Source organism: Ictalurus punctatus, chromosome 13, assembly GCF_001660625.3.
Source record: "Ictalurus punctatus breed USDA103 chromosome 13, Coco_2.0, whole genome shotgun sequence".
In the NCBI taxonomy this organism is placed as follows: Eukaryota; Metazoa; Chordata; class Actinopteri; order Siluriformes; family Ictaluridae; genus Ictalurus; species Ictalurus punctatus.
In genome coordinates, this window is record NC_030428.2 from 25,512,807 (window position 1) to 25,526,339 (window position 13,533).

Below are 13,533 nucleotides of genomic sequence, written 5' to 3' on the forward strand. Positions count from 1 at the left end.
CAGAACTACGCACATAAGGCTTCACAGGTTATTAATTCTGGTGTGGTGATCATTTTAAAACTAGTGTTTTGCAGCGAAAAACTTATGTTTAAAGCTTTTATGTTGAAATACTGGGTTAAAATAAAAGTATACAACCTCCCTGTATGTTTAAGTTCAAGTTATATTTTTAATATTGATCATTTTCATAAAGGATGACAATGATTCTGGTGAGAGACACAAAAGCTGTGAAAACACCCTGTTAATTAAAAAAAAAAAAATTCTGTGTATGATCTTTAAATTTTGTTCAGTGCATTTCTTTATAGTGTCCATCAAGCCTGTCTTATCCAAAAGTCTTTTCCATAAATCCATGGCAAAATCTTCATATTTACTTCAAGCAGCATTGGTTACATGTTGCATCATATTAATTTTAATTAAACAATGTACAATATCATATACAGGGTGTATTTACAAATTTAAATGAACCAAAACACATTATGTATACGTATCCATTTATTATCTACCAACTTTCTGGTAAAATTTCATCTTTTGTTGATTAACAGGTGAGTAGGGAGCACGGAAAATGTGTAGGTCAGGGAGTTCCTCAAGACCAGGTTTGGGAACCTATCGTGTACTGTGACACAGCCTACTGTGTCTACGGCAGTGTCCATGGATTGGGAACGTTACCGACATAATTTTATAGCTCATATAGATTTCCTGTGAAATATTTGACGTCTCTAACGGTGCAGATTTGATCAAATAAATAAATAAATCGTAAACATAAAACATAAAACATAACACGAGTTGCATCTCCAAAATTTCTTCCACAGGTTTACAGTCGAACCCACGGCTAACACGACGATTTGCACTGTATTATAGCAAGTGAAATTAAAGCGCCATCGTGTGTTCACCATAGGTAAGAACAACCAAGTGCTCTTTTTAGGCGCACCTTGATGACGTCAGTGTGAAATTGTTATGCGTGTTCCCTGCATGGATTTTTAAACCGTTGCGACAGAAACCGTGTCGGTTTGGTTATTTATATTAAGTTTGAGCGTTAAACTGTGTCATATTCATTTATTTCTATTTGAATGAGTAATAAGAATACTTGAAAACACGCCGTTAAAAGCAGGTATGCTAGCTTTGTGCTAAAAACAATGAAAGTAGTCAGATTAAATGTTGCGTTATTGAATGTTGTTTTGATTTTTTTTTTCCTTCCAGGATAACATTTCAGGAAAATGCGGATAAATGAAGACACTTTACTGGAAGGAAGTAAGGTTGTGTTGGTTCCCTACAACGCTGAACATGTTCCCAGGTATCAGCCTCTCTCACAGCACCATAACCTGATAGAAAACCTTCAAATTCATTTTATTTTCAGCTTTACTCATTTGGTCCCTTCTAATAGATGTGCTTTTACATTTCTAGGTCATGTTAATGCTGGTGTTTATGAGGACATGCTCTGAAAAATAACTGCTAACTAGTCAAATAGATTGTTGAAATTCCAAGTGGAGATGTTAACTTTTAACGCAGTGTCTCTTAAAATCCTACCTGTCCTGAGAGAACTGAGCTTGTCTGGTCTCACTGGGGCGTGTTTACTTTTGCACACCTTGCAGGTTCATAATAATCATACAATAAATATTTAAAAGTGAGTACACCCAGCAGTACTCTTTATGTGGTGAGGAAGAACGATGAACATTTCCCTAGGCCTGTTTCTGTTGTTTTACAGTGGTGTGCAAAAGTTTGCACACCCTTAGAATGAAATTAAGAAGACGAAATCGTTTATTTGGTTTGCGCATCTTCCGTTATCACAAGTGATAAAGCAGGTCAAATAGCAAATGTTCAGATATTAATTGTCAAAACAAAATATTGTGCCAGTATAACAATAAAGGTTTTCCAAATAAATGTCATGTGCTATTTTCTAATTTGTTCTGGACATTGATCAATAGATCGAGCAATTGATTGGTTAGCTTTCTTTCTTTTGAAGAAAATAATCCACACAAATCAAGTAACATAACTAGGTAAATAATGTATTTTGAGATATTAGAAGTAGATAATAGTTGGAAAAATGCTAATATTGTTCATATGTTCAAAACTTTCTATATTTGATATTAACACAGTCCCTTCGTAAAATCCGATCTGGAGACCAAAAGGGTCATCGCAAAACTTCAATGTCTTATCTTGCGTTCACAAATTTAGAGAATCCTAAAAGAGACCTATAATCCTAGGCCAAAATCTGTAGTCCCCGACAGCCGATTAACGGCCATTGCGATCAAAGTTTTCCTCTGATTAATTTCTGGCAGTGTCAGAAGATCTGAGGCACAATCCTGTAGTGTGGCTTCTCCTACTCCGTACGAGTCTTCGTGTGCGCCCGTTTTTTCGTGTCTTGATAACTGAGATCCTACAGTGTGCCATGGCTTACAGCGGGGATCGTGTTCGTACAGTCTGACCAACAACAGTCGTAAAGGACTATTAAAAATCACACCGTGTGCACCTGACTTTAGATTGTTAGATGTTCAGCTGTATTTAAATCTCTTGGAGTCATTTCAAAGAAAACAAATGTGTGGAAAGATCTTTGTGTGCTTCGAACACGAAGTGTGTCCCGTTCTGTGAGAGGAGGTGAATGAATTTGATCTGTAATCATACAGGTATCATCAGTGGATGATGTCCGTGGAGCTGCAGAAACTGACAGCGTCTGAACCTTTAACCCTGGAGCAGGAATATGACATGCAGAGAAGCTGGAGAGAGGATGAGGATAGTGAGGTTCACACACACACACACACACACACACACACACACACACACACACACACACACACATGTGCTGTTAAATGTCATCATGGTGTTTAATCAGATGTGTGTCGCACAAGGCTGCTTTCGCACCTGGAGTTTTTTTTCTTTTTTTTTTTAGCGAATTGCTAAAACCATTTTTAATCTGACGTGTACATTTTTATGATTTTATAGTTACATTTAGTATTGCGGAACATTACATCATCTTATCAGCCAACAACCAATAAAAAGGTTTCACAAAAGCACCACATGACATCAAGCACTGTTTGTTTAACATGGACGACAAAGTGTTTGTGGAAAAAAATTGTCTCGGTATTGAGGAGATTAACAACATGGTGAACTGGTTTATTTTGTGAGCTGATTTAAATCCCCTCCCCCCATACTAGTACAAATGGTGTGTTCTGGTCAGCACTTTTTCTGTAAAAGCCTAAAAGGTCATATGGCATAAAGAATATGATTGCAGCATACCATGAACAGCAGTCCATTAATAAACATCTTACACCTGTAAATGCAGAGTGCACGTTCATCATCCTGGACAAGCAGCGATGGACAGATCCGAGCATCTCAGAGGAAGAGTGCATGGTGGGAGACATCAACCTCTTCCTGACGGACCCCAGTGACATGTCACTGGCTGAGCTGGAAATTATGATAGCAGGTGATAGTCTTGATGATTCAGTGATTCATCATGATTCGGGTAGCGGCCCGGACGATTCACTGATTCTTTACGATTCATGTGGAGGTCGTAATGATTTACTGATTCATTTCGATTCAGGTGGAGGTCGTAATGATTTACTGATTCATTTCGATTCAGGTGGAGGTCGTAATGATTTACTGATTCATTTTGATTCAGGTAGAGGTCATAATGATTTACTGATTTATTTTGATTCTGATGGCGGTCCTAATGATTTACTGATTCATTTTGATTCATTTAGAGATCCTAATGATTTACTGATTCATTATGATTCCGCTGGAGGTCCTAATGATTCATGTATTCATTATGATTCAGTTGATAGCTCTAAGGATTCACAGATTCATTATGATTCCTGTAGAGGTCCTGATTATTCACTGATTCATTATGATTCAGGTGGAGGTCCTATAGATTCGCTGATTTTGATTCAAGCAGAGATCCTAATGATGCACTGTGAGCTATGGCGCAACCTTTGGACTCAGCTTTATTCCATTAACTGTATTTAAACTACTTAAAGGAAACTGAAACTTTTTTATAATTTAAATCCTGACTTGCTTTCCGCAGAGCCCAGCTACAGAGGCAGAGGATTTGGCAAAGAAGTGACATGCATGATGATGCATTATGGTGAGCTGGAGAGGAGAATTTAAAAAAAAAAAAAAAAAACTCAGAAACCTTCATGCTGTACTGATTTGATGTTTTACTCTGTGACTGTAATAAACCTCCACAGGCATCAACAAACTCGGCATCAAGAAATTCGAAGTGAAGATCGGTTTGGAAAACCGGATCAGCGTAGATATGTTCAAGAAGCTCCAGTTTCAAGAGGTACGAATTACTAGAAATTTAAAATAATGAAATGATAGTGTGAGGTGGTGTTGATTAGTTTTGTATAACAGCAGCTCTGACTAGAGGTCAACCAATCGATTGGTTTTGTTGATCGATTATCGGCAAATATCCACACCGATGGTTTTTCCCGGTTGCGTCCATTGTGTGAGTGGCTGAGAAGGTACATCATTGTACGAGAGTGGCCTCTACAGGCGAACTAAAAACTATCACTGACTAATTTGTTATTTGAAGTGTTTTTTGATTCATTTTGGACGTCTCTATATATACAGTTTTCTGTTGTTTACATTTTGTGGAAGGAGTCTCCAGCATCAGCACTCTGTAACAGCACTTTTTTTTTAGTCTAGGAAAATGAACGGTCTCCAACATGAATTGTAACTATAAACGGATGAAACATTTATTAGAAATGAATCAACATCTGGGTGGGAACAGTGACTCGACTTTGTGCCACGGTGTGTCACACTACCTCATGGTTGATCATGTTCCTACACCAATACCCCCCCCAGTGTTTTATTCCTTAGCTGTCGTACTTACTGACCTGTCGCTTTATCGTAATGTCTGCTGCTGCTGTAAATGTAGGACTTGTTGATAGTTTCTTCCTCATTCAGCCCACAGGGACTGACAGTAAATCTCAGCCTAACCTGATCTTTCCTCTCTCCTCACCAGCTCTCCATCAGCGAGGTGTTTCAGGAAGTGACTCTCGGCCTGACTGTGAGTGAGGCATCATGGGAAGAGCTGCTGGGCAGCACAGATATCGCACAGGAGAGGGAGTACGGAAAAACACGGGACTCTAGGCACGATGCGAAACATTCCTTAACCACCGGAGCTGAGGGGAACTGAGAGGAGAGTTGGTTTTAATAACAGCCAGAGAGTAGATGGAGAAATGGTTCACACGCGAGTGTCAGAGGATTATCTAAACATCATTTATTTTGCTGCTAAAAGTAAATCTGATTTGTTATATTGCACTTTTAACACAGCCTTTGCGTTCTCTCCAGGCCAAAATGATCCGCTTTACAGTGCAACAAAACTCCGAATGATTTTTCCACCTTCAAGCATTTGAAGTGCCTGGCTCAAAATGAACATCTTCGTTCTATATAATCTCATGATTTAATATTATCTGCCTTTGAAGTCCCCATGAAATCAAAATCGACGTTTTGTGGCTTTTTAGTTCGAAAATGTTCGCCTTAAGGTTATCCATAAGCTAGTGCGCTCCAAAACTGTAACAAAATTCACATTTAACATCACCAGTTTTGATGACATCATTCTGCACTTCAGCTTCTCATCAGATTTTCTGTCCAATCAAAGAATAGAATTTGACGTGTCCCGCCCCCGACGTTATAAAATCACCTTGCCCAAGTCGCCGTCGTTGAGCAAGATAAATAATTTCAACGAGCGCGTGGCTGTTCGGACGCGTTCAGTTTTATCCAAGTGTAAGTCGGTTAAGAAGGAAATAAGAAGCTTGAATTCATTCACTTTGAAGGAAGAGATATTTGTGACAGCCATGTTTCTATGGTATTATCTGTCAAGTACGGCTTAGCCAGGGGCTGTGAGGTAAGCTAAACGCTATTGGTTGTTTAAAAAGGGGGAGGAGCCACTCGATACATCCCATCCCTGACTTCCTGTTTCAGTGGAAATTACGTAAACACATCGAATAACACTGCATGTTTCAAGGCACTTCACGGGGACTTTAAGAAGCAAGTTTACACCAATGACATGGATGTTGTCGGGGGGTTGGGTTGTGGGGAGTATATTCGAAGTGTTACAATCTGATCTTTTTTTTTCTTTTCATCACATGTAAAATGACACGTTTGTGTAAAATATGAAACTCAGTCACCTTCCCTTTGTCTCTTCTTTACACTCCCACCTCTGCACACCCACACGCACACTGTTTCGAGTGTTTGGTTTTTATGCCTTCACAACTGTTTCCGGTTTGTACATCTGCCCGTCCTTAAAGATATTCTCGTCAGTGCGATATCAAGAACAAGCGGTCGAATGTTAGTAGGATTTCTATGGAATAATCATCGAAACCGGCAGACGAACTGATTCTGAAGCTGATCCAAACAGGGTCAAGGTCACAGCAAGGTCAAATGCTGTAAGTTTTTGACCTTGTAAGTCTTTAACACAAAAAAAGACGACGTACGCAGTATTTTATCTGGAACATCCGTCACACGGCTCACTCTGTAGTTACACAATCGCTGACTGTGTGTCAGACCTACTCTAATCACTGAAGATCATCAAACATCACCTACCAGATGCCATTTGACTCATGGATCACTCAGCACAGCTAATAATGATCTAGTTGTAAACCTGCATAGTGAGCTGAACATAGAGGTCAAAATAAGGAATGAATGAAACACTTGGGGGACGGGGTAGGAGTGTGCCGTTATAGGAAAATAATCGACGACGTGTAGTGCGATGTGGCGTCATGCGAAGTACAATTACCCAACACCCCAAAGTTGATTATTTGCATGTCCTGAAGTATTTTTTTCCTTGTACACCACTGCAATTGGCCAGCGATTAATTGTACTTTTTATCCATTAAAAGTTACATTTAATTATGTGGAGGAACATTAACGAGAGAAGTTTGTTCCTGTTGTGACTTATACACGTTATAGCAGATATAAGCAGTCATACCGTCATGCCCAGCATCTCTTAAAGTTAATAAGACAAAAACAAAACCCCACAACTTACCTACTGATTGTTACACAGTGCTGACAGTGGAGACTCCTTCCATAATCTTTCCAAACGTGTCACCATCTCACCGGTTATATGATTTATTTTCTGCTTTCTTAAATAAAATGCTCTTTAACCCGTTTTGTATTAATCATAGGTTGCGTAGAGAATTAGCGTACGAGCCCCTGCGTACAAACTGTTACTATAGAAATGACAACGTTAGAACCAGGTCTTTAATACACATCTGTGACTTGCAGCTGCCCTACTGTCAGAGCTGCGGTTATAGAAAATTTAAAAACAACCTCTGACCAATCAGAATCAAGAATTCAACACTGCTATTGTATATCAAATCGCAAACGACGGCGCATAAAGGAACACGGACGCAGGATGGCCATATGGTGACGTTTATTCATGCCGTTAACCCCCCCTTTAAACGTTTAAAATCCTTTTTTTTTTTTGTTTCTAAAAATTACAAAATGTATACAATTCCATAATTTTAGCACATATACAGCACTGTGGAAGTTCGCTCATGTTCATAGCACAGATGTGTCAGTCAAGAAAGTTAAAGACATAAGCAAGGGAGGTTTGTTTGTTTTTTTATCTGAATTGTATTGGGAGAGAAAATGGCACAGTTTGTACATCCCATGTTTGTTTTTCCCCCTACATGATTATAAATAGTAAGCATGCTCCCAATTCAGCAGCTGTTTGCTTTAATAAGACATTTATGAACAGTACGTAAGGCGCTAAAAGGTCACGTTTGAAGGCGAGCGTCTTTGTTCAGTAGCTCGAATGCAGCCATAAAGACCCAAAGTCCACTTTCGGCTGTTTCTGTTCTGGAAATCTGATTTTTTTTTTCCCCCCTATACAGCCATGCCATGATTTTAAAACGAGACACTGAAACAAGGGGAACAGCATTCCTTGTAGTGCCTGAGTGCACATATCTTCCTCTCCAGACGCCCCAAGATGGACGCCGTGTCGCCGGTCAGCCAGCGAGAGGTCATTGTTGAAGGTCAGAGATTTTCTGAATGACTTGTTGCACCACGTCCAGGCCTCGAGCCCAGCTCAGCACCTCATCTGTGTACAGATTTACAGGAACACAGAACGCCTCCTTCTTCAGCTCGGTGACCCGACAAGTGCCGATCACTGCTGCAGCGCCGATGATGAGCAGGAGCAAGACCCTGAGGAGCAGAGAGAAGAGCCGAGAGCACCAAGAGCGTCTGGTCTGAGGCACACCACCGGAGACACTGACCTTCTTTTTATCTGCAGGAAGGAGAAGTACAGGATTATTTTACTGGTATGGCATCACGCTACGTGTCCACTTAGTTATATAATTTAAATTAAGGTGAAAAACTCGATTTCCCATTCGACTGGAGAAACATGGCTGCCACACTCTGAGGTATAGAGATTTACTCTATACTGACACAATGCTACTTCATTTATATGTCAAGGAACGCGTGACTATTATAAGAGGGGTGAAACTTTAATCTAACTGGTGTATATCATAGTATATACACTCAATCGAATACGATTTACGGAGTGATTTAAAGTGCTCGAGGGGCGCTTTAAAGGAGCCGAGGCCACGCCTCCTTCGCCGTGACCGACAGGCACAAAGGAAGACGCCTGCTTCATCTCCTACCCTCTTATTCATCACGGGCTCTACCTTCTCACACAGATGATGCGAAACCCACCTTGATTTTGGCTGGCTCTCTTCTTCTTATCCTCTTTCTTCTTCTTCTGTTGTTCCTGCACAGCCTGAGCTGCCATCTGTGCTTCATATTCCCTCCTTTTCCTCTCCTTCTCCTCTGCCTTTTTCCTTTTTTGTGCTTCTCTTTCCCTGGCCTCTCTCTCCCTCTGTTTCGCTTCTCTCTTCTTTTCCTGTTCTATAAGTCAGAGGAAACCATAAACGATCATGCGTATTCGTCTTCTGTATTGGTGAAGAAGAAGAAGAAGTGCACCCGGGGAGTGCTTCTCTACCTTTCTCCTTCAGCAGCTTGCGTTCCCGCTCTTTATCTGCTTCTTCCTGGAGAAACCTCATGTGTTGGAGAACCTGGAGCGGAACGATACGGAGGACACCGGTTAATGGGAAATTTAAGCTCAACGTTGAGTAAAAAGTGCTAGACGATTAAACATACATAATTTGTGGACTGTTACAGGGTCATAAATGAAAACATCATGTACATGCTCCCTCACCCTTCCTGAGCACTGCCTGCACTGCTTCTCATTCAGACAGTCTCCTGCAGCTTTGGCCAGTGTCGGCTCCAGAGGGTTATCTTTAAGATCCAGCCATTTCAGACTCTACAAACACAGACGGTCACAAAAAACAACAACACTGAAACGAATTATCTGTTACATTACATACTTCAATGGGCCTCATTTATCAGTCAGTTAGTAAAGAAGTGTGGAGATGTTTTCCTGGGCCAAACCAAAAATTCCCCCGTTATTACAAAAGTATCGGAGACGCTGATTCCCCCCCAGTACTCGCGTGGATATGCTGTTAAATTAAATTACCAAGTGCATTCACAGTACATCTGATTTAGATGTGGCTCCGCCCACAAAACTCCATAAAAGGCAAAGCTCACAGAGAAGTGAAAAAGACAAAATGGCAACTAAACGGTGAAAGAGCGGCTCCTTTCCTGACAGGATTTTCAAGAATGCCGCATTTCTTGTGTAAATGAGGCACATGATTACAACCCCGATTCCAAAAAAGTTGGGACGCTGTGTAAAATGTCAATAAAACAGAATGCGGTGATTTGCAAATCTCATAAACCCGTATGGTATTCACAATAGAACATATAAAATGTTTAAACTGAGGGAAAGTACCGTTTTAAGGGGAAAAAAAATAAGGCGATTCTGAATTCGACGGCCGCAAGACGTCTCAAAAAAGTTGGGACGGGGTAAGAAAAGGCTGAAAAAGTAAGTTAGTAAAAAAGAAACAGCTGGAGGTTAACTGGGAACAGGTCAGTAACATGACTGGGTATAAAAAGAGTATCTTAGATAGGCAGAGTCTTTCAGAAGTAAAGATGGGCAGAGATTCACTAATCTGCATCTATAATTTGTGGAACTATTTCAGAATAATGTTCCTCAACGTAAAACTGAAGAATATCGATGAATATCTCCTCATCTACAGTACATATCATCATTTGTGCCTATGTGACTTTCAGAAGTCAAAAGTAACCACATATGGACAGGACAGTGGGATTGTATAAACTTTGTATGAATGGCAGATCCAAAATAAGATTTGTAAATCGTGTTTCATGAGGAGTACAATCCTTGTACTACAACTACGACTCCTAATACGATGGAAGTCCTCAAACAGGAAACGAACGCACTGCTAACTTTAATCTTAAATATTTTAAACCCCACAATGTTTTAATAATATCATAATACATGATGATTGAAAGGGAAATAAATAAATAAATAACGCAGACGGTTATATTCATGCTATTCATGGCATGGATACAAGGCTACCTAAACGTAGCGAGCTCTCCAACTGACCCTGAGCTGGCAGAAACTGAGAGGCAGCGTGGTCAGCTTGTTGTTGTACAGATCCAGATGTTGCAGGCTGTAGAGATGCCCGATTTCCTCCGGTAGGCTCACCAGCTGATTCTTGCTCAGGTCGACTTTAACCAGGTGAGTCAGTGTACAAAAATCAGGCTGGAGAAAGGGAAAGAGACCGAGGGAAGTCAATGCCCGACGTTTTACAGTCTCTTCAACACTGTGGTGGTGGAATGGTGTATAATTCAATTATTAAAGCTTACAGTTAGAGTTGTGAGATTGTTACAGGAAAGGTCCAGGACTGTGGCTTTGGGAACAGCGGCCTGAAAAACACAATCATTCAAAAGAAATATTACACTCTATTCACTGAGCATCAGCTGATTTTTTTTTTTACAAAACTCTATACACATGTTCTTCAGATTTAAATGAACTTCTTAGCACTTTTTATTTCCTAGAGTGACTTTTAGGTGCGTTCGCCTTTACTACAGTTTCTTTAGATGCGTTCGCCTTTACTACAGTTTCTTTAGATGCGTTCGCCTTTACTACAGTTTCTTTAGATGCGTTCGCCTTTACTACAGTTTCTTTAGATGCGTTCGCCTTTACTACAGTTTCTTTAGATGCGTTCGCCTTTACTACAGTTTCTTTAGATGCGTTCGCCTTTACTACAGTTTCTTTAGATGCGTTCGCCTTTACTACAGTTTCTTTAGATGCGTTCGCCTTTACTACAGTTTCTTTAGATGCGTTCGCCTTTACTACAGTTTCTTTAGATGTGTTCGCCTTTACTACAGTTTCTTTAGATGCGTTCGCCTTTACTACAGTTTCTTTAGATGCGTTCGCCTTTACTACAGTTTCTTTAGATGCGTTCGCCTTTACTACAGTTTCTTTAGATGCATTGGTCTTTACTACAGTTTCTTTAGATGCGTTCGTCTTTATTATAGTTTCTTTTAGATGCATTGGTCTTTACTACAGTTTCTTTAGATGCGTTCGCCTTTACTACAGTTTCTTTAGATGCGTTCGCCTTTACTACAGTTTCTTTAGATGCGTTCGTCTTTATTATAGTTTCTTTTAGATGCATTGGTCTTTACTACAGTTTCTTTAGATGCGTTCGCCTTTACTACAGTTTCTTTAGATGCGTTCGCCTTTACTACAGTTTCTTTAGATGCGTTCGCCTTTACTACAGTTTCTTTAAATGCGTTCGTCTTTATTATAGTTTCTTTTAGATGCATTGGTCTTTACTACAGTTTCTTTAGATACATTGGTCTTTACTACAGTTTCTTTACATACATTGGTCTTTACTATAGTTTCTTTTACATACATTGGTCTTTACTATAGTTACTTTTAGATACATTGGTCTTTACTATAGTTTCTTTTAGATGGATTGGTCTTTACTATAGTTTCTTTTAGATGCATTGGTCTTTACTACAGTTTCTTTTAGATGCATTTGTTTTTACTATAGTGCATACTGACACTTACAAGCTCCTTCACCGGGACATCTGTAAGGTTACACAGACTGAGATCCAGCTCATTTCCCTCCACCTTGTCTCGAAGACTCTCAACTTTGGCTTTATTCATTCTGTCAAAATTGAAATAAAAATGAAAGAGAAAAGGGTTGAAGCGCTAATAAACTGTGTAATAAATAGAGCACTACAGTGATCAGCTAACATCCACTACTGTAAAGCTTCAGTGACACTTAACTCTCTGAATTACAAAAGTTAGCAAACTAGCTCACTTAGCTAGCTAGCACATGATGTTTATTAAAACCACCACGCACGAAACGTTAACAGAAACTTACGTTTAGCTGCTGTGAAAACACAATATTCAGTCGACACGGAGACCAACACTCACAGCAGCGCTCAGTTCAACGGTGAAATTTAACTGATTGAAAATCCACGTCATTCATTCACCGTGATTCTGTGTAAGCTGGCAGCGAGAGGTCCAATATGGCCGTATCCCAAATGGCTCTGAACAGCCTACACAAGCGCACTACGTTACGGTGTGAAATAACAGCACGTGCACGCGGATGTAGTGCACTAAGTATTCAATAGGAAGCTGTTTGGATTTCTGCCTGCGTCACTACGCAACCTCGATTTTCTTTGCGCATGCGCAACATTTTCATGGCACCACTGACAGTTACAATGCACCGAAATGGCGTGTAGCGCCATCTGTCGGTTAGGAGAAGCCTATTTTACTCTATCACCAATCACCTAAAAAATATATTTATAATATATATGTTACAAATATATATGGAAGCTCATTATAAGTGTGTGTGTGTGTGTGTGTATATATATATATATATATATATAATGTATTTATTTTTTCTTTATATACACACATACACACACTACCCGTGAAATGTTTATGACATTTTTCCACATTTTAGAATAATAATAATAAAGTCATCAAAACTCTAGAATAACACAAATGAAACTATGGGAATTATGTTGTGATAAATAATCCAATGTGTTAATAAATCTTCAAAGTAGACCCCCTTTATGCCAAAAATTTCCAGAAATGTTGTCTTAACCATTTTCTTGAGGAATCCCCCTGTGATGCTTTTTAAACAGTATTAAAGGAGTTCCCACCTTTGCTGGACACTTATTGGCTCTTATTTTGCTCCAAGTCATCCGTTTAAAAAAATATTTAAATATATATATATATCTAATGAAAGAAATGAATATGTTGGCACAATTATATTTTTGTCTACAACACCGATTTGAAACATGATTTCTACTTGCACTTGAAAAGGTTTGTTTACCTTTTTCCATCACTGTATTTATGACCAATAAATGAAATAGTTTTATGAAATATAGTATTCAGATGTATCTCTTAAATTGTGTACATTGTGCAAACGAACCAAAAGAATCAATTGCACTATGATTTGAACTTGGCAAACTGACTAATAGGTGTGGAAGTGCCCTTAGATGGTCTTCATCCAGGAAGAGATATTCAGAGATGGAGGCAGATGAAGGAGTATAAAAGTACACAGTAGTTCTGTGTACAAGAAGAGAAAGCTTGGGCCGAGCTCTGAACCCTGGGGAACTCCCGTAGTGAAGTGCTGAGACTGAACCTCATTCAGTT

The 13,533-nt window shown here is 39.5% G+C and overlaps 2 protein-coding genes and 1 long non-coding RNA gene across 3 annotated transcripts; 2 read left to right on the forward strand and 1 right to left on the reverse strand.

Moving 5' to 3' along the window:
* The first annotated feature begins 926 nt into the window (after window positions 1–926).
* On the forward strand, window positions 927–6,126 carry nat9 (N-acetyltransferase 9 (GCN5-related, putative)). Its single transcript, XM_017484291.3, has 7 exons — window positions 927–1,105; window positions 1,195–1,288; window positions 2,619–2,728; window positions 3,275–3,415; window positions 4,013–4,072; window positions 4,176–4,270; window positions 4,955–6,126. Exons 2-7 carry the CDS (start codon window positions 1,212–1,214, stop codon window positions 5,126–5,128), a joined length of 657 nt encoding a protein of 218 aa, XP_017339780.1. The 5' UTR covers window positions 927–1,105; window positions 1,195–1,211; the 3' UTR covers window positions 5,129–6,126.
* A 1,222-nt stretch (window positions 6,127–7,348) lies between these two features.
* Window positions 7,349–12,421, reverse strand: lrrc59 (leucine rich repeat containing 59). The gene is made up of 8 exons (XM_017484289.3): window positions 12,248–12,421; window positions 11,929–12,028; window positions 10,719–10,778; window positions 10,456–10,614; window positions 9,151–9,255; window positions 8,935–9,007; window positions 8,649–8,840; window positions 7,349–8,220 (listed from the first exon to the last, which is right to left on the reverse strand). The coding sequence occupies exons 2-8, from the start codon at window positions 12,025–12,027 to the stop codon at window positions 7,958–7,960; spliced, it is 951 nt and encodes a 316-aa protein (XP_017339778.1). The 5' UTR covers window position 12,028; window positions 12,248–12,421; the 3' UTR covers window positions 7,349–7,957.
* LOC124628812 (uncharacterized) lies at window positions 7,830–9,328 on the forward strand. The gene is made up of 2 exons (XR_006983506.2): window positions 7,830–7,969; window positions 8,045–9,328. It is a non-coding gene; the product is annotated as an uncharacterized LOC124628812 (long non-coding RNA).
* Window positions 12,422–13,533: the final 1,112 nt, after the last annotated feature.